This window comes from Teleopsis dalmanni, chromosome 2, assembly GCF_002237135.1.
Source record: "Teleopsis dalmanni isolate 2A chromosome 2, ASM223713v2, whole genome shotgun sequence".
Lineage (NCBI taxonomy): Eukaryota > Metazoa > Arthropoda > Insecta > Diptera > Diopsidae > Teleopsis > Teleopsis dalmanni.
In genome coordinates, this window is record NC_051847.1 from 6,756,913 (window position 1) to 6,778,996 (window position 22,084).

At 30.5% G+C, this 22,084-nt stretch overlaps 1 protein-coding gene across 1 annotated transcript; it reads left to right on the forward strand.

Annotated features, from left to right (window-relative positions):
- The first annotated feature begins 1,534 nt into the window (after positions 1-1,534).
- Positions 1,535-15,861, forward strand: LOC119681953 (transient-receptor-potential-like protein). The gene is made up of 14 exons (XM_038095269.1): positions 1,535-1,561; positions 3,233-3,378; positions 8,484-8,721; positions 10,075-10,217; positions 10,346-10,526; positions 10,647-10,838; positions 10,913-11,147; positions 11,795-12,068; positions 12,181-12,573; positions 13,375-13,570; positions 13,982-14,146; positions 14,212-14,431; positions 14,501-14,837; positions 14,919-15,861. The coding sequence occupies exons 1-14, from the start codon at positions 1,550-1,552 to the stop codon at positions 15,757-15,759; spliced, it is 3,573 nt and encodes a 1,190-aa protein (XP_037951197.1). The 5' UTR covers positions 1,535-1,549; the 3' UTR covers positions 15,760-15,861.
- Positions 15,862-22,084: the final 6,223 nt, after the last annotated feature.

The following is a 22,084-nucleotide window of genomic DNA, read 5'->3' on the forward strand; positions in this document are numbered from 1 at the left end:
TACCTGCTTTGATTCTGTTTAGTGTAATTTCATAGTTTTAATTAAGAAACAGGATGAATGTGTAACCTTTAGTAAATCCTCATCATTAAAATCATCACCAACTGTTTAACAGCAATATTTAGCTTAACTATAATATTTTTAAGATCTCAGATTTTTCCAGTTTTTTATCTCAATTTTTTCTTTTATTAAGTTTCTGTCAAAACTTGTTTTTAAGTTTTATTATATTGTTATATAAGAATATTTTTCTTCAGATTCAACATAGTATATACTTTACAAATATCTAATTAAATAAATTATACGTAGGTAAAAAAAAAATAGATAAAATTATTTTATTATTTATATGTAAAACTATATATTTCTATAATACAAAAAGACATGTGCAAAAAAAAGAATATAAATAACAATTCATATAAAAAGTGTTCAGTTTATTTATTTAACAATCAGTTAAAATGTAAAGATTGTTTATGGACGTGCGGCGAAAAATTTAAAAATATAAAACCAATATGAAGTGTTGAACATAAACAAAATTCAACAGCTAAAAGCATAAATTTATTTTATTAAAAATTATTTCAAATATTTATATTAGAATGAAAATAATCAAAAAGATTTCTTATTAAAAATAACAAAAGATATTCATTATTTGTTAGTAGACTTCATTCTTAATTTAGTATCAATATATCGGGTTTTGTGGCTTGTTAATTAAATTTTTGCGCAATATTGCAAAAATCTTTTATATTAATTTTAAAAATTAATTATTAAATTTTAAAAATATTTCAAATAGTTAATATACAATGTTATTAGCATTTAGTAGTTAAAAAATTTGTAGAAAATCATTTAAACTGTGTAATAACAGAGCATAAAACCATTAAATAACATACAACTGTAAAGTATTAACAGATAAATGTTAGCTAACATACGAGTATGTAAAGAGTCAACCATAATTCATGTTAAAAAGTATATATTATTTGCAATTAATTAAAATTTAATGCAATTGGTATAAAATTGTTATCATAAAATAATTAGTATTTTCATATAATATAGTTCAACAAAGAACTAATAATAATTTAAAACATGAGAATGGAACTGTAAACAATATTAAAAAATAAACCAAAAACTCTGGAGATACAATATTTTTAATCCACTTTTAATTTAAAATTTTTTGTACTCGCGAAATTCTAAGGACGAACTTTACTGTTTTCTGTATTAATACTTTGGTGACAATAAACTATTGTTGACATAAAAAATTTCAGAAATTCTGAAAAAAGTGATACAAACATTTTTTATTTTATCCCCAAAGGATTTAATTAAGTTAAAAAAATTAAACTTAAACTCGTAATAAAATATAAAAAATAAGAAAATGCAATATTAAGTTGCAGGATTTTGTACAGTGAAACTCAGATAAGGTGTCTGGATTTTATTTGTTAAATATTTTTTGTTGAAAAGTTGAAAACGACGTTTTTTTGTTAGGGTCTTTATTTACTTATGTGAGAAATTCGATATATCTATTTTATGGTTGTAATATTTATGCATAATGGGTAATGAAAAAAAGATGCCACAGCGTGTAAGTAAAGTTTTACGAAATTTTTTATTTATTTTATTTACTATAAGTTGTATAAGTTCTGTAAATCGCCTTAATTTTGCTATAGTAAAATGTAGATTATGTTTGAATGTTTTTATTTAGTTACTTGAGTACTGAAATCGGTTTTCGGATCATAAGAACATTCCTGGAAACTGTAAAACCAATGATTTGATCAGAAGTGGCACATAGCATCCCACTAAACTAATTATATCCAAACCCCCAGCTATCATAGAACACTCCTGAAAGAGTTGGAGTGTCTTTATATTTATTTAAACATATGTTTACGTGTACATCTACATTCATGATACTACATTGCGTACTGTGTTAAACTATAATAACACAATGCGCCTAATTCTCGAATCTATGTTAGCCGTTTTTATTCTCGCATAGTTAACTACCAAACTACTGATAGATAGATCACTAATAGATCAAGACTATTACAAAGATATTGTTGTTGTATCATATATGTACTACTGTTTATCAACACTACCGTGCAAGAAATGGATTATAAACATAAGTAATGAGGTGACTCATCATTTAATACATTTATTCTTAGTAAAGTTGCCTTTTCTAACCAGGTACCATACCCCTACGAACATCTCAGGTGTTAGAAAGACATCGCTTCGTATCAATGAGAAGAATATATCCAAACGTATAGCTTCAATTGTTACCTGCAGAATTCTTTGGAGTCTTAATGGGGGTGTTTAACGGTACATTATATTGATCCGTGTGTTTAAAGCACCATTGTGTTAAACAACAACAGCCGGTAATCACGTTAAAAAGTATGGACTCTGCCTATGAATGCGGTACATGTTAGTTGTTTGAAACTTGCAGAACTACGATGATCTTAGAAATAAAGGTTGTGATTTTGCTGTTTATGCAAACCTAATAGATGTATCAAACATTTATTCACAAAAAATCTTTTATCATATTAACAATCTATAAAGTACCTTAATCTGATAAACAGTCTTCTATTAGTTATCTCTGTTTCTTTCTGGAGTTCTTTAGAAATGTATCCGCAGTGTCCTCAAATCATTTCTAATTTTTTTTTGGATCTTTTTCTGTGCTCCCAGGTTAATTAGTTTTCATTTAATTTTTATATATTTATTTATTTAATTAAAGGTGAATCTCTAATTACTTTGTAATCATGACTTTATTCTACTTTATTTATTTTGCTTAATGTTAAATAGTCAAGTATATTTCCATTAAATTTACTGAAACATAAATGAACGCGTGCATTCAAATGAAGTTTGCTTAGGATAATATTGTTTCAAAATCTCTGGAATCATGTTTACTGTCAATGAAAATTGCATTGAAAATGAAATTTAATTTCCAAAAAAGACAGATAAATACAGCATCAAAATATAAGCCGCCTATAAACCTTTAGAATTACTTACATACATATACATACGTACATCACACTTGCCTTAGAAGGTAGACAGCATTGCAAATCTTGTCATAATCCAATCTCATTCCCATTCCATTTTGCCACAGTACATCTTCCGCTATTAAGTACATTTAAATAAGATTTAAACTTATTTGTTTTCGCTTTTATTTTTCACTTTTATTAAATTATATCTTAAGCATTTATTTTTATTTTTTTTTGTTGTTCCGTATTTTCTTTTTAAACTTTATTACCTTCGCCGGAAGCAGGTGGCAGCACCGCAGGCACAATATACCGCTCATGGCTGCAATACCAAAGGTGGCTGCTTGCCACTGGGACTACCGCAACCGCTGCTGCTCGAGGAGAAGAAGTTTCTGTTGGCTGTGGAACGTGGCGACATAGCAAATGTACGCAGGTGAGTGAAGAATGAAGAATTACTGAAAAATATATAAAAAGCAAATATAAAACCAAATGTTCCCGTTTTTTTTCGGCAAAATTTAAATGCGATAAAGGTGGCAAGTTCGTGCGAACACATAAAAAATTGTATTTCTTTACAATTTTCTTTGTTATCTGAAGAAAGAGTAATTCTGTTTCATTGTCAGGGAGTATGTAGTCACATGTGTATATATGATGTAGGCAGTTTAATATTCTAAGCGCCTTTGAGGTATCGTCTAACGAGTCGGTTTTGTTTAATCTGTTCAGGTGTTGACGTATGTGAGACTTTTCTCATGTCTTCACTCGCACCCGGAATGAAAACTCATAACGTTTCATTCGTAATTTTTCTTGTTACATTTTCATATAAATTTTCAATTAATTTATTTTGAAAAATTACTTTTCAAAAGATTCTTAAAAGGTGAATGAGTTGCTTTTATACATAGATTTGTTTCGTTTCAACTTCCACATAACTTCCTCAGAAGCTTGTCTTGCATTGTGATTAAGTACTCTGAATTAAAGAGGTTGTGATGAATTGTAAATCCTATAAATGAAAATTTTATATTATTTTTCAACAGTTTTTTGATATTCAACAATAACAAAAAATGACGATAATAAATTGTTTTATTTTTTAATTTAATTTTTAAACAGAAGTTTTTTCATGGAAACATTTATGTTATAAATAAATATCTATAAACTATCTAGAAAATAGAAAATCTACTATAAACAATACAAAATCTTATTTAACTAAATGCTTAAATTATTAGAAATTAATTAATTCATTTGTTGAAGAAAAACCCTCACACAATAACTTAATGAAAAACATTTTTTTTTTTAAATTATGTGAAAGGTAAGATTTAGGCTGTAAAAGACAAAGATACTTGTAACAACATGGAAAAAAAGAAGAAAAGATAAAAGAGATATAGATATATAGTTCATGGCAGATATAGTAAGTGTAGAAGAAAATATTTTAATCTGCTGGACTAAGTAGAGTATCACGCAGTTAATTTACTAATAGATTGTATTAAATATGGGTTCCTGAACTCATTGGGGTCTAAACACCCTGGTTAAACATCTGAATTATGTATTATGTATGTATTGTTTTATGCTAAATGCTTCACAACGTTCCAAGAGTGTCCTTCTTCTCACACCTCTCTCATTATAGTTTGGCTATAGTCGAGAATAGTCGAGATCCTTGTTTAATGCAATAAGTGTTATCTTACCTCTTCTCAGTCTACAAGCGATTACTTTTTGCTTAGATACTAGTAGGTACTAGTAGACTAAAACTGATATTGATATTAAAATAAATTGTAAGTAGATAGTTTTATGATTAAAATAGTAAGTTTCTATTTCTATGAAACCGATGTACTACTTTATATTCTAAACTGCCATACATATATTCTTTTGAAAAAACTCCTAGCTATACTCGTAATCCACTTTCAAAATGGTTATTGTCTTTTCTATGGAAGTAAAAGCTATGGAATATCTTTACATTCAGTAATCCATTCATGAAAATATTAAGAATTTCCCGTCCTGGTATAACTTCCGTCTTCTAGTTGTAATGGATAAAAATAATCTTAGCTTGTTTATGATTCATAAAATCTCTTAAACATTCAAATTTTAAATAGTGTGCATAAAACTAAATCATAAAACTGGCATAAAATTGGCATATGGGAGGAACACATTTCCATAGTTGTGTTTTGGATAATACGTCTCGCAAATCAACTATTTCTGCGGCAAGCAAGTGCCTATCACGCAATGATTTAGTCAAGGAGAAACACTGTTACGCACACAGTCCACAACATTTGAGAGGAAAAAAAATGAACCGTAATCGCAAAAAGTCCCAACCGGAAAGCCAAAGTAAAGAAGTAACCAAAAACCGGATATGGAAGTGGAAATGGAAGCGGAGGATTTTGTGTAAAATATACAAAGAAGCATAAAACAAAATTATGATAAGGGAGCAACAGAGCAGCAGAAGAGTGTTGAAGGCAAGATGAATTGTGTGCTGCGAGTACATGCCGTAGTTGCCGTAGACGATGGTCCATTGTTACTAAAGGACACTTTTTAAACATGAGTGACCATTTGGACAGATATGAACATTGGGTAGTTTCAACAATGCGTATGAACTAACTAACTTCCTGTTTGTGATTGTGTTTGTGTTTGTGTTTATGTTTGTGTTTATGTTTGTGTTTGTCTTTGCGAATGGGAAAATAGTAACCAAGAGAAATTAAATAATATAAAAAGGATCTGTGCTGAGTTGAAAATGTGTTAAGTGAGTGTGTTTGGTTGCTTTCGTGTGTTAGAGTAGCCGTTATACCACAGACCCATGAAAATTTAGTGGAGAACTATTAACTTTGCTTCGTTGAATTTTCGAAGTTCATTTGTGTTTTAAATTAAAGTCATGCTATGTCCTTGTTTTGTATAAGTATGGATGGGTGGATAATACGACTACTGTTCTCAGTCAGTCAGTATCTGTGCTAGGAAGTTTAACTGCATTTGTTGTCAATTGCATTTACGACTATTATTATTGTTGTAATAAACATAAATAGTTATGTCCTTTGACTTGTGTGGTACAGACTCTGACTTTAGAGGGGACTCAGCGACTCATAGTGGACTATGACTGACTTGACTTTCGAGTGTTCATAAATGTTTAAAGGCTATTATTGAGAAATAGTTGGGTTAAGTAAAGTACATGTGGGTACTCGTAGATTAAAAATATTAATATAAAAAAATAAAGCAAAGGACACATATGCATTGATAATAAAATTTATATATAAATGAAATTAAATTCCAATTTGCACAGCGTAGGAATTTTTTCTTTTCAATGTGATTTGAAGACTATTACATAAAAATAATCAGAAATTATATAATGGAATGGCATTTTGAAAAGATTAGCATTAAGTATTGTACAGTGATGTTAAAAGTAAAGTTTTTGATTAAAATTTTAATATTATAAATTTTATTTTTTTAAACTAAAAGTCATACTAAACCACAAAAATGTTTTATTCATTTCATTAGTCATTTTGTCAAATATATTAAAATATTTGCCTTCAAAAACCACAAATAAACGAAAATTTCACTAAAATTTGAGTAAATAATTTTGATGAAAATTGATTATAAAATTGGTTTTTATATTTTTTATATAATTAATTATTATAGGATGCGTTATTATTAAAGCTTGAAATATAAATTAAAATTTTTCAATCGTTTACTATTAGTTAAATGATTATAATAAAGACATTAAGAACAAATGACACACTGATGACTCCAAACGGTGTAAGAAAGTACTTAATTTTAAATGAAGGATTCTTTTCTTCTCCAGTATGAAACATTCCACAAAACTAGATCGCTACATCACATTCTGGATATAACTCCAAACGGTGTAAGAAAGTACTTAATTTTAAATGAAGGATTCTTTTCTTCTCCAGTATGAAACATTCCACAAAACTAGATCGGAACATCACATTCTGGAGATAACTTAAGTAACTAAATACATGGTAACAGATCATGGAAAGGTTACGTCGTCCGTTTTTTGGGATACCACTCTTCAATATTTGTATGATACCCTACAAAATGAGAAGCCACTAAATGGTAATATTATGTTGTGTCAAAGAAATAGATAGTATTTTCCAATCAATTTAATATAAACCGAGCTGTATATCATATTGCTGATTTATGTATTCATTTAAAATAAATTATGATATGATCAAAGAAACAGAGATTTGGCTAAGCTGAGGTAGTCTAGAAGAAAAGGAAACAAGCTAAATGAGATGCTTACATTAATAAGCGATGTAGTTATGCGAACGGAAGCCACTCTTACTTTAACTCAATAACGACACCCGAGAATCGAAGGATGAAAAAGGACGCAAATCGTTTCGTGGTCTTCTTCGGCTAATCCTTCCCTTCAGTGGGGTCACTTGTTGGACGGTGTGCTGACCCAACGTCCCACAATATATGTGTATATATAAGCTGAGAAAGTTGTTACTGAAAGAGGCGCTTATTTTGACAAATCGTTCTAAAACGAACTTATAAATATCTTATAAAAGCGTTGGAATGATTATATTAGCATTTCAGTTATATTAAGTTAAAAAATATTAAGTTTTTCTGAGTCAGGCAAGAAATTATGTCTTCACCAATTATGCTAAGCTATTGGGTTAACAAAACATAAGTTTATGTTTCAAGCTTATTGGTCTACACAGTTCACTGGAGATTTTGAAAGTCGTTATTTTAATACACGTTATATGCTTTTATGAGAATCTACTTTAAAAGTTCTTAATCTTAGTTTAAGTTTAAATTGAAATAATCTTAATTTAAATTTAATTTTATGCGGAATGCTAATATTAGGAATTTTTCCTTATATGAAAATTTTTAAATATGTCCAGGTTCATAGATATAATTTTATGAGATGACTTCAGCGGAATTTTTTTTTATCTGATTTGTGTTAAAATAATAATCAATCTGATCAATTTTGATTGCTTATTCTATAATCAAATTAAAATGTTCAGTGCTAATAAAGCTTAGATGATGGAATAAAAATCTCAGTATGCAAATTTCAAGTTTAATGCCATTTCGTACTCGTAATTTTATTGATTGAGAAACTTTTTTGGTGAGCTTTTTTGCAGGTTCCTATCAGGAGTGTGAAGTTGTTAGCGTTATCGACGGCACTCCTGGCGGCCCTTACGAGCTATCCTTGAAGCTGTTGATGAATATCTGCCAAAGGCGACTTGTTTCAATGTAATTAAAAGTTTTAACTGCACTTTCTATTTTTTGATATCAAGTTTTTGTATTTAATTTTTTATTAAACTTTTCACTTTCATTTATACAATATTGTTGCCAATTGCAAATAATTGAGTTTGTCAACGTGGTTCTGTGAAAATTAAGTAAAACTTTTGCCTTGGCAATACAAGCTCAAATGCTGAACTTCACTGTAATTTACTTATTATTTTTTTAGTTTAATTTTGTGAGAGATATTGAAATATTTATTAAGAGCAACGTGTAACTTTAAATTAATTTTAAAAAGCAATATTTAAATTATTTTACATTTTTACAACAACTTTTTAATCCATGTTGCTTACCATAACATTACAGAATACTGCAGAAGGCACATCGGAAGCAACATATTAATATCAATTGTATGGATCCACTTGGCAGACGTGCGCTTACACTTGCCATCGATAATGAGAATTTGGAGATGGTGGAATTGCTTGTCATTATGGGCATCGAGACAAAGGATGCTCTCCTACATGCCATCAACGCGGAGTTTGTGGAAGCTGTCGAATTGTTGTTGGAGCATGAGGAGCTCATTTACAAAGAGGGTGAACCATATGTGCGTATTAAGAAGTACTTTTAAGGATGAAATTTCATTATGTTTAAGTATTTTAAACACTATCCACTTAGTCGTAAAATGTTGATTAGAACGGAAGCACGAGTACATGTTATGCTTGAAAGTTCTTAAGCGGTTATTAAACTTGCTTTTGAATAAATTTGTCCTATTTTCAAGTTTTTCTAATAAGCATTTTATAGATATTTTGATGTAGAAAGTTAATATGAAAGTCATAAAATGCTTTTTTCTATGTTTAAAAATGTTAGCATATTGTTAAATTACTTCCTTTAGTTAAGAATTGTACTTCATAAATACTCAAGAAGCCTCAAGTTATTTGAAGTTACTTTTCTTTAGAAAAAGTTTTTTGAAGTTTTAAAAGCAATATCAGTAAAGCAATAGTTTGATTCTATCTAGGATTTTGATTGAAATATACTTTATATGAATAAAAAAATAAATATATTTAAATTTATAGTATGATTAGATATAACATATCATAAAAAATAATAGAAATAAAACCATTACATCAAATTAGATGTAAGACTTTCTACGGAAGTCTATAATTTATAACAATATTGATTTCTATTGTTCCTTAAATAAAATAAAGAAATGTTCAGGTTCTCAAGATGCAGACCTCGCCCCTAGTTACGTGTCGAATGGCTTACATAAATACATAAATTATTTGTTAATTGCTATTTAAAAGTCTCTGGACTATGTAGTGATTCCGTAGTTTTTATAATATTTTCCGCCTAGTTTCATCTCTTTTATGGAAATTGAAAAGGTGACTAAATCAATCTATGCACAACTACTTTAGACACTTTTTTGGTGGTGTGATATCTTTATATACATAAATACAGATTCAACTACAGTTCAAGATTAATACTCAAACGGCATTCTAGTGTATCTGGACACTAATCATGTATAAATTTGGTACTAAATATTGTTCCTAAAATATGAAATTAAAATAATATACTTAAAAGTAGTTATAACTTTTGGTATAATCTATTACAGATGAGGTTGTTATAAAGTAAACAATAGTATTAGCTAGGTTTTGTCAAAATATGGATGTAAAGTTACACCTAGTTTAAAACAGTTAAAACAGTTCGTCAAGTTCGTTGCAGTTTAATTAAGATACTCTGCGTTATTCTAGTATTTAATACTAATCATTATAGAACTTAGAAAATATATTTATGTATATTTATATTTACAAAATATAATATTCAATTGTTTGTAAAATATTTTTAAATAAAATATAAGTTTAATAATATTCAGAAACTGATTATTATCGCTATATAATATAATCAAAATGCTGAGTACAAAATATTCATTTGAAGTTTTATTATGCCCAATCCTTTGTAGAGTTGGCAAAAAGTGGAACTAAACACAGCAATTTTCCCACCCGACATCACTCCACTTATGCTGGCTGCACACAAAAATAATTTCGAAATATTGAAAATACTCTTGGATCGAGGAGCTGCTGTACCAGTTCCACATGATATACGGTAAAACTGAGTAATTTTTGATTTGGAATTCACATGTATTCACAAATAATTAATATTGAATAATTTTTATCCAAATAATATCAAAATAATGGTTCCATGTATTGTATTTCAAAAATTTTTTTGCTCAGTTGTGGTTGTGATGAATGCGTACGTCTGTCCACGGAGGATTCATTAAGACATTCTTTATCACGTGTTAACATCTATCGTGCATTAACAAGTCCATCACTCATTTGCCTGACATCAACTGATCCAATACTGACAGCTTTTCATTTATCATGGGAATTGCGAAATTTAGCTTTTACTGAACAGGTAAGCAGATGACTAAATTTTTTATTCATTATTTTTCTAGTTTAAAATTTGTTTAAAATATTTCTATTGTGTACATGGTTCCATTCCAAATATTTAAATATATATATTTTCAATTAAAAGGAATGCAAATCTGAGTATATGGAATTACGCCGCCAATGCCAACAATTCTCTGTAGACTTATTGGATCAAACGCGCACTTCAAATGAATTGGCAATTATATTGAACTATGACCCGGAGCTATCCGCATATGAGCCTGGTGACCGACACACTTTAACGCGTTTAGTGCAGGCCATTTCCTTCAAGCAGAAAAAGGTGGGTTTTATACGCTTGAATTACATTCCCTACAGAATTTCAATTAATTCTTACTGTGCTGATTACATTCATAGTTTGTTTCTCATCCAAATATACAACAACTGCTCTCGGCTCTTTGGTATGAAGGGCTGCCCGGCTTCCGTCGTAAATCTGTTATGGAAAAAATCTTTTGCATCATTCAAATTACTCTCCTCTTTCCGATGTATTGTATGATATACATGTTTGCGCCGAATTGTAAGACGGGAATATTTATACGAAAACCTTTCATAAAGTTCCTCATACACGCATCATCCTACTTGTTCTTTTTGTGTAAGTATGACTTCTGCAGCTATATTTAATGTTAAATTGTCTTTAATAAGTTTTATAAAATAAAAGTGAAAAATTTTGAAATAAAATAATTTAGTGTTATTATCCTTCGAAATTAAATGCATCAATAAATTATCAGTAATAATTTTACATTCAATAGAATCCAATCTTTTCAATATTCATAAAATTATAAAACAAACAATTTAAACTTTGTGTGATTTTTACGATTTTTTTATTAAAATATTTTACATTTACAGTAGTAAGAAATATCATTAGTGAACATTTCTTAAATCCCATAAATGACCCATAGAAGCGCTAGGGCAAACATAATACCTTCTGTTCTCATGCAACCACCCACTAAGCCAACACACCACATGCACTGCTCTATCCTTGTACTTGACCAAAAGTAAGCAGTAACCAATTCTGCTTTGACCGCAAACCACAAAATGTTGACAGAAATGACCAGACTTAATGGAATTCAACAGGAGTTGACTTAGTGTATCTCTTACCTAATTCAAATAATGGTTATCATCACTATTGAATTTTATGTTAAAGATTATTTAAGACTTTTTTTTGTGATATTGTCACATTTTGGTTTACTCTCACTCCAGCACAACTTACTCATTCTATTTCTCTTCGATTATTCGCAGTTATCCTCATACTCGTATCACAACGTGCAGATGATGAGGTGATACGTATTTTTGGCACAAATCGTATGAAAGCAGAGTTGATGGAGGAACAGTCACGTCAACGTGGCAAAGGACCTACTAAGCTGGAATTGATAGTAGTTTTGTATGTGTTCGGCTTTATGTGGGAGGAAATACAGGAAATATTCAGAGTTGGCATAAACAGTTATTTGCGAAATATGTGGAATTTTGTGGATTTCCTACGCAACAGTTTGTATGTCAGCGTTATTTGCTTGAGGTGAGTACATTTAAGATTGAGACAAAATCTATGCCCTGCCTTAAATGTAAACGTAACCAAATTTCAGAACAACATACACTTGATTCACTTTTTTGGTTTTGTTTATTTATAGAGCAATTGCCTATATTCAACAGGCAACTGAAATTTCTCTTGACCAGAAAATGGCATATGTACCGCGTGAAAAGTGGGACGATTTTGATCCGCAATTGATTGCCGAGGGTTTGTTTGCAGCAGCAAATATTTTCTCTGCACTGAAGTTGGTGCATATGTTTTCAATAAATCCACATCTAGGGCCATTGCAGATCTCACTGGGAAGAATGGTTATCGACATTGTGAAATTTTTTTCCATTTATTCTTTGGTTTTGTTTGCTTTTGCATGTGGTTTAAATCAGCTTTTGTGGTATTTTGCTGATTTGGAGAAGAATAAATGTTATGTCCTCCCCGATGGTGAAGCTGATTGGGCAAGTCATGGAGATTCATGTATGAAATGGCGACGCTTTGGAAAGTAAGTGAAGAAAATATATGTTACTTTTTGTTTATTTTTGTTCCTATGAACAATGCATAATTTAAGATTGCATATTGCATATAAAAAATATTTCATCTTAAGATATAAATTATAAAAATTTTCAGTCTTGTTAAAATATTAGATAAACTATATTTATCAGTAGATTCCTCCAAACGTAAACTGTTACGAAACTGACTACAAAAAAATATAAAATTATCATAGTCTCTTATAAACACGTTTTGTCTACCAAAAGATATACTTTGTTTATAATCTTCTATAAGGCTATCTTGCTAAATAAGTATAGATCTTATATCACATTAATCGAAATCATGAGAATCACTTTGACAGCACCATCTTTAAAGACAATCATTGGAGTATCCGTTCAGATGAACTAGTTTAGATACATCACAATAAAATAATTCTAATAATATCAAAAAATTGTTCCTGCAGTTCCGATAACAAAGAAAAGCACAGTCGCATAAATATTTCATTTAAATTATATAGCGGTTTAAAGTCGTTTTTGTAGGTCGTATTTTCATAATAGATTTTGAGTGAGTTTAAACTCATTAGTGTGCAATACTCATTACGAAAATGTTATCACTACAAAATCAGATACTTTTCTCCGCACTGCAGTTGTCTAAGAGGTTAAACTAAATAGTGATGACAAGGCAAACCACATGTATCATTTTGCTAGGAAACAAACACAAGAAATACACACATCTGTATGTATATAAGTGAATAGATTTACACACGTAAGCATTTACCTATATACAGTTATCTCACAAATTATATTCGTTACAGTCTTTTTGAGTCATCACAATCACTTTTCTGGGCCAGTTTCGGCATGGTGGGATTGGATGATTTCGAGTTGACTGGCATTAAATCGTATACTCGCTTCTGGGGTCTGCTCATGTTTGGCTCATACAGTGTAATCAATGTGATTGTATTGCTGAATCTACTCATCGCCATGATGTCCAATTCGTATGCGATGATTGATGTAAGTACGGGAACTATTTGTGAAACGTGAGTAAATGTTATAGTGAATGGAGGAGTGCTTGTGGCGTGGTTGATGCTATGTAGTTGAGCATGATAAATGCATTTTGTGGTTAATCTTACGATAAAGATAATAAAATAAAATGAAAAAATTAAGATAATAGGTAAGAAATAATCCATAAGACTTAAGCTGAAATAAGAGTACTTTCAAAAGAACTTTTGATTGCAGTTTACTAGACAGTTACAAATAAAAATACACTTGTGGATTGTTAAATAGAGGGGAAGATATTTTAATATGGAAGCGTACGAGTTGATAAACAAATACAGAGATTTGTCATTTATTTTTATTTTAAGCTTATTGCCAACATTTTTCTTACATTTGCATTCACCTTTATCTATACTCCATACTCCACAGGAGCACTCTGATACAGAATGGAAATTTGCACGTACCAAATTGTGGATGAGTTACTTTGAAGATGGCGCTACTTTGCCACCACCATTTAACATAATTCCATCTGCCAAATGGCTAATAAGAGTATTTAGAAAATCAAGCAAAGAAATCGATAGAAGACGCTCAAAGGTAAGTTGACAGATGTGTATTATTTGTGACTGGTGTTGACTAATATTCCTACTGTTTTTGTGCAGAAACGTCACGAAAAGGAGCAGGAGAATGCTTATGATAATATAATGCGTTCCTTGGTGTGGCGTTATGTTTCGGCCCAGCACAGGAAATTCGAAAATAATCCAGTAACTGAAGATGACATAAACGAGGTAAAATCTGAAATATCGACAATGCGATATGAAATGTTGGAAATATTCGAAAACAGTGGAATGGATGTATCATCCGCTGGCAAAAAGGAAAAACGTAAGTGGAATAAATTGTTTATTTAAACTGTAGTGCAAAGTTTATACATATTTCATTTCACAATCAAAGCTTGTCGTGCCAAACGTAATAAGGATTGGGAGCGTCGACTAATGAAAGGATTCCATGTAGGACCAGTACAAATGACATTAAGCGAAAAGGATTTCAACGTTAATGGTGATTGTGATATGAATGAAATCAAAGTTGAAAAAGAACCTTCCAAGCCAGAGAAGGAAACACCTAAAGAACGTTTTCAGCGTGTAGCGCGTACAGTAGTGGCACAATCCACTTGTCACAAGTGGAATGTAGTGCTTAGTGGTGTAGCCAAAAATTCACAAATTGGACGTACCACCAAAGAAGGTTATAAGGATTTGCAACATTTGGGCAAAGCAATTGAAGAAGCAAAACGGTAAATAAAACGCTTTCAGTTCAGTTTAATTAAATACTACTATTTTTCATATTTAAATGCTACACGTTCTTGTATTTACAGTCTCATTTTATTAAGTCCGCAATCGCGTTCTGGTCGTGAGTCACCCATACCAGTAGAGTTCGAATATGAGAAAACTGCCACACTTCTGGAACTCTTGAATCAAATAAGCGAAGAAATCGACTGTAATGCAGCAATCAAACCTATAAAGATATTATCTGATAAAAAACAATCAACCGGCGCCATTAGTTGTCCCTTACCTACAGATGTGAATACTATTGTCAAGGAACATGGTTTCAGTGCTGCTACTAAGCAAATAAGTTTGAACTCAAATAATCAGATGCAATTAAATAAGTCAACAGCAATGAAGCAAAATCAAAAAGTGTTTACGAAATCCAATGAGCTTATACTGTCGGCTAGCAAATTGGCAGCACCACCTAAATCACAAGAACAGACAATGAAATTGTTACAAACTTCCACTAGTACTGCAGCAGTTGCCACGCCAAAGACAAGTGCTAAAAAAATTGCACCATTGGCACCCAGCGTCGCACAGCCACCGGCATACAAACCGACACCATTTTCAGTTGAACTCGGTCGTGCCGGCCGACATCCCAGTTATAAGCGTTCAACTGTTGCTCCACCTTATGCTAACACTGGTGCTTTTGATATTGACTTTGTAGATCTTGATGACTCTAATAGAAATGAGGAAGAGTTCGCTTTTGCCGACAATGTATCTGAAGTTAGTTCCATTGCTGCTGGTGTAAATAGTCCAACATATTCGAGAGTGCAAAAACCATTTAAAAGTGACAACACTGAACGTGACAACATAACAGGTGGTGACAGGAGTAAACCACAAAGCACTGGTACAAAGGTCTTTGATCACACCAATGGAAAATGGTTGTAAGCGGTTGTATTCTAGAGTAAAAGGGAGATGCGCAATGATGTTTAGAAGTTTTTAAATTTTTATGTCAAAATAATTGTGAAAAAAGTTAATAAATTCGTTAAATACAAAAATAAATTTAAAATATTAAATATTTAATTGTTATCAATTGTAAAATTTGAGCTATGTAGGAAGATGCTGAATGTATTAATAAGAGCTTAGAAGTTCAACGTAGATTAAGTGAGATTGGTTTTGTAAGTTTTTAAAGACCTCGAAAATTTATACAACTCTATTAACTACAGTATAAACTACAATAGTTATATTAAATTCAGTATTTATTATCAATTACATTTTTTCTCCATTATATGAATAAGTATTTTTTTGAACGTCTAAAGCAAAGTATCCAGACTTGACTTTTTAACAACTGTCCTTATGTGTAGTTGAAAAACCTTTCTGGTACATTACTTATCTAGGCAATAAATAATACTGATTAGCTCTTTCAAATTTTCTGACTAACAAAAAGTTATTCTAGCTCTAAGCTATACTAGTGTGTAATGTCATTATACTAATTTATTATGATGGTAGATTAAATTTAATAATTGCTTGGGGGTTTAAAAGATATGATGAGAAAAAAAAAATGTATTACCTAACTTTAAATTTAATATTCAACTAAATATGAACGATAAGAACAAGTTAAGGGGATGCATCGTATTTATCCTTCAGCAATTTAGTTTCTAAGAACGCCAAACATTTTTTAGCTGCGTATCAAAGTTAGATCCTCTTTACTTGCCGCACTTCATCAAGACTCCAATTAAATTTGAAATTTTATATTTTCTTCAAGGAAAACGTTTCTTATTAAAATATTGAGTTTTACAAAAGATTTTTTTCAGCAAATTATACAGCATATGCGTATTTTCTTAAGCATAAAGAAAACGTCAAATTTCATTAAATTAGCAATGAAACATTATATTTTTGAAAAGAGTAAATTTTTATGAAAATTACATTCTACATAAATTAAATTACCTTTTTCTACATTTATGAATAAATAAGAAAAAACAGAAGAAAATTTACTAAATCAAAAATTACAGAATTTCTTCAGACCATCGACAAAAATATTTGTTGATTTTAGACATCGATAGGAATTGAAATGTGTGCTTCCTCCAAACTCCAAACTCAACCCACTTGGGCTTTATAGCTCAAGAATTTCGACACTGATATCTTTTGTTGAAACTTTAAATTCTGGCATGTCATGTACATGTCCGACTACAAGTCAGTATTCAATTGCAACGTTCCCCGAGTGCTGTTTATGATTCCCTCATTGTAAATTTAATAAATTTCCGGCACGTTTATTGCATTTGAAATTAATTTACAAGTTGAATCAATGGACAAATGACTTGTAAGCCAGACACCGAGTAAGCATTCATGCCTGTAAGTCGACAAAGCCGCATGACTTGAAAAATGATATTTTCATAGGTGGACATCCCAACGTTTGACATATGTTCTTTGAATCGTGTATGATATTTAAGAGAAATATATCCAGACATAACTGTGATGAGTACGTTAAAGTTAACCAGAAAGCAGAAGCAGGGTATTTATTTAGGTAACAACTATCTTGCAGTTTTTTTGGCACTTTTATATGCAATACTTTTAAATTATGCTTATGATTTACTGCTGACGCCGATTAATAATTCTTTCTTGTATGGAACTTTCTAAGCCATTTAAAGCTAGTCTGTGGTCTAATAGTCATAACCTGGTTATAAATAAAATAATCAGTCAGAGAATGTATCAATGTACCAAAATTCTAATTACTAAAGATATAATATTTTTCACTGTAGCGGTGTTTTTCAGAATCCTAGTGTTAAAGGTTAATTGAACTGGGTTTTTTTAATCGTAATGAACTTGAACGTGTTAATTGGAGTTTCATTAAAAGGTTTTATATAATAATTATGATATTGTCAAATTATATATATTTCCGTTTCGTTTGTGTATATATTTAATCAAATACAGTCAAACTTTCATAACTCGAAGTACCATTTTGCAAAGATAAGGTTCGCCTTATGGAGTCTTCGAGTTAAAGAATTATTTTGCTAGTGTATGTAATTTGCTCTCCAAACCCTGTTGCACTCTATTTAGTTCGAGTTATAGTAAATCAAATTTATAGAAGTTCGAGTTATGGAAGTTTTTCTGTACTTATTACAATCTTTGAAATTCAGTGCAGGAAAAGGCCTGAGAAGAAGTTCCAGCTACGAGTTCGATATCTTAAATTCGTTTTTTACTATTCTACGTCACATCTTGGCTAGAATGTCAATGCATAAATTTTCATTTTATTTTTTCATACTTATTGATTTCATATTCTCTCAAGTCATACCGTGAATTGGATATATTTTCAGTATGGCCGTAGCACTCTTAAGCTTAAGATCCATTGTACCCTCCAAATATGATTTTGATTATTTGTGCACTTACATCGTACTTTGCACTAATTTTTTAATGCTTTGACGATTTGAATTTTGATATATGACGAGATCAATTTGCTTGTCACGCTAACTGCTTATTGTTTTGGCAAAATGAACCTGTAATCCAGTTTCAACTGCTTTGCGAATAAAAAAATGGACCACGTCTTACAAGTGATTAGACATATATATCACTAGCTTAATTCAGGTCCTTAAGTTGAACGAATAGAGTACACTAAATATCTTGTCTTTTATGCATGGCTGAACGCATAATTTTGTCAATTGTCACAACAAATTACTTGGCTGATAGGATACAAGCGTTTCATACTTAATTGTTATTTCGATGGTACATTGATCTGATAGCCAAAGATTTTTAGATGCACACTGCGATTAGAAAGGGTCGTGCAAACACTCAATTCATTTATCCTTTCAAATATAGAGAAAGAAACATGACTTTCAAAGAGTCACGTATATAACTCTATGAAACTTGTTGCATTGCTTCAGAGTGATCTGTACGTTGATGATGAGATCCACACAACTACGATCGTGACTTGATCTAAAATGGTTTGTTCCTGAATTTTGTTAAATTGCATCTGTTATGCGTACCAAAAAAGATTTTTAAACAGGTTGATAGAAGTATAAATTTGTATTGTATGACGTGCTTCATCAGACTGTTTATAGAGGACAGTGGTTTACAAAAATGTAATGCTATAAATGGATCATATAGCTTCTATTCAAGTCTTTCAGTATGATGTGTCCATTTCTAGACTTACTTGGTTTATATAATATTAGTAACTGCTATTAATAAATAAACTATTCTTATAATCAATAATTATTACTTGAGCTAAAACTGTAGAACAGTAAAGACTCTGGTTTCTCGTTTGCATATTCAACAACAAAACTTTGTTTTTATGGGTAGTAGTGTTCAGTCTTGTGCAAAGATAAGGAAGCGTGGATGTTACTGCAAATGTACTGCCATTTTTTGAAGACCAATTTAATAAATAAAAAATATATGCTTCGCTGTTGTTTTTGTTGTGCTTAAAAAAATGAATCGATAAAGCTTAAAATTGAATATGTAATGTTCGTGTAGTGAATTCATGTAGAGGATTGGCTTTAGCGATTTCACATGTAACAAATCCTCATAAACTTCCTAATTCAAGTACCGCCGGGGAATTTGTCGTGCGTTGCATTGATCCTAAACATGTTTGAGGCAATTTTGTTTGTATTGCTTTTGATATTTCCTGTTCCAGGAACGAAGACTAAAAAAGTTTGTGAAACCAGAACCTCTAACTGTGGATGTGCTGTTTCTCGAATGCAAATGTATGGAATCAAACTGGCAAATTTAAGACAACAAAATATAAAAAATTTATTTCAAATAATTTGTATGGGGAAAAATACTCATACGCCCACGAGCACACAAACCGTTTGAGTATTTTACGCGGCTTCGACTAAAGCAACTTAATAATGGTGACATTTATGCGCTCCTTTGTACTCCTTTGTAGAGCTGGTTGTTGTTGTCGTTGTTTTGTTTTTTTTTTTTTGGGTTTGGTTTAGTATAACATATCAAAGCGTTTTTGGTATATATTGCGGATTTGTGCTATACGGAATCAGTCCACACTTTCCTATGAATGTTTATGAGCATTTAATATTTGACATTTTGTTGTTGTAGTCGGTTTATTTGGCTTTGACTTTGCCTCAGGATATGCAAATTTTATTTAATTTTTGTTTTTTTTTTTGAACAAATGTATTTTATTGAAGCCAAATTTGTTGTAGCTTTTTTGGTCCGGAAATTTTTATGGTTACTTGGTTATTTACTTAATAAATACTAAACAAACATTAAAATTTTATTTAGGACTTTTATTTGTGATAACCTGAAAGGTTAAACGCATAACGAGATTTCTTACCAAAGGGAATAAATTTATTCTTTCTCATTTGACTTAAAAGTTTAATCTGTCAATGTATGAGGTTCTTATTTATACTCGTATATATTATTTATACCTTTGTCACATTTTAAAAAGATAAGCAACAATTGTGAGCTGAGCAAGAGGGACTTGAAGGATATGCACAGGTATGTGTTTTTTCGAAGAAGAGATTCATTTAGTTAATTAACACTGAATTTGAAGTCTAGCCCTTTTTTTCGGATATTTAAGAATTTTAAAAGGATTTCTTAATAAAAAGGGGTATAGGTTGAGAAATCGAAATCTATTAAAAATTGTCTTTGTCTCATCTTGCTATGAAAGGTAGACTTATGGAATTAAATTTATTCTCATCAATTTCGGTATCTTTGTATGACACTTATTTGTGGAAACATTCAAATTTAATTAAATATTATATTATTTATTTAAAGTTGAAATAATATATTTAAAATATGAAAAATATGTGTAATGCTTGCAATTTGTTGAAATTAAATTACAAACTTATTGTTGCAACTTTTGTTTTACTAAGTCTGAACCATGTGCTCTACATTTCCTTAACTCAGAGAATGTATTTTGTCTTAATTAGTGTAGTAATAGGAGCACTTAACAAGAAATTGTGGAATATTATTTTCTGTAAATGTAATATCGTTAATTAAAGTGAGAAATGTTAAGTTTAATTCTATGTAATTTTAAACGATAATTAGCACTTTAACATGCTATCTCAATCTACTCAAATTTAAATTCCCTCAAGCTGATTTCAAAACAATTAAGATCTAAATATGGAGTACAAAGAGCAAATTATACAAACATTTGCAGTTTATTTATTTGAGGTGTTAATTATTAAATTGATTTAATAACACTTTGAAACGTAAATAGTATATAATGTTTTAATAAAGTTAGTGAGATAGATTGTTTTATATGGGATGATAATAATTATCAAGTAATTGCTTAAAAAGGAATTTTAACATTAAATCAAGAAAATGGTGAAAAAAAATAAATTTAAAGCAAATATTTAAGATTAATTTAATGAAAACGTTTTACTCAAATGAACACAAGCTTAAAGTCTGTGTAAAATAAATGGTCAATTTGTAAACAAATAGTGTGGCAGGTCCTGTTATAGAACTGTATAAATTATAGCAAGGTTGCCGAAACTAAACTTAAACACCGTCAGTCACATTAACTCCAAGATCCGAGAAAGTGTATTGGAACATCAAATCGAAGTATTTACGAGGGTCGCTATTTATATTTTAAGCCTAATAATGAAAAAATACTGACTTGTCGTTAAAAATTGCTTTATTGTTTCTCGAACTATTCTCCTTTATGATTAATGCACTTTGCATACGTTTTTTCTAACCTTCTACAGATACTTCCAAAACATGGTTTTAAATACAACAATGGCTTCTTCCGCCGACAAAAATCGTTGTCCCCACAATTTAGCAGTACTCTTGACGTTCGGGAATATGAAGAAGTCATTGGATGCGAAATCAGGCATCCACCTGTATGAAATGTGTGTGAGCACTCGCATTATTTGATGGAGATGAAGAATGATCCGACGGCGCTTATTTGCTTTCCGTATTTCACTGAAGACTTTCGGTAAACAGATGGTTGTATACTCGTGCCATTGGGAATTGACCGCTTTACGTTCCTGTAATGGTATACTCGTAGTTTTCCCGAAAAAATAAGCGACTATTTGTTTCGAAATGCTTCGAGCGCGAACAACTTTTGTTAGATTTGGTTTATACACCTATACAGTCGACAGCTGTTTACGTCCCGGCTCATACGCATATATCCATCACTCGTTCCCTATTATATTCTTTTACATATGACAAAACTCTGTTAAAAGATTAGTATTGAACAAGATGATGCCTATTGCCAAGAATGTAGGAATAGGCATTAGTGAATTTAGTTACTCAGATATATAACCCGATTTCAGAATAATTGTAAATAATATTGAATATACTTTTGACTTGTTTTTGTGTTTCT

What these genes read in the sequence shown, in the direction of transcription:
- LOC119681953 (XM_038095269.1), top strand. An exon ending in ACAAAGAGGGTGAACCATAT is followed by an intron (nt 8,722 to 10,074) that starts GTGCGTATTAAG and finishes AATCCTTTGTAG; the next exon opens with AGTTGGCAAAAAGTGGAACT. An exon ending in CGCTGGCAAAAAGGAAAAAC is followed by an intron (nt 14,432 to 14,500) that starts GTAAGTGGAATA and finishes TCACAATCAAAG; the next exon opens with CTTGTCGTGCCAAACGTAAT.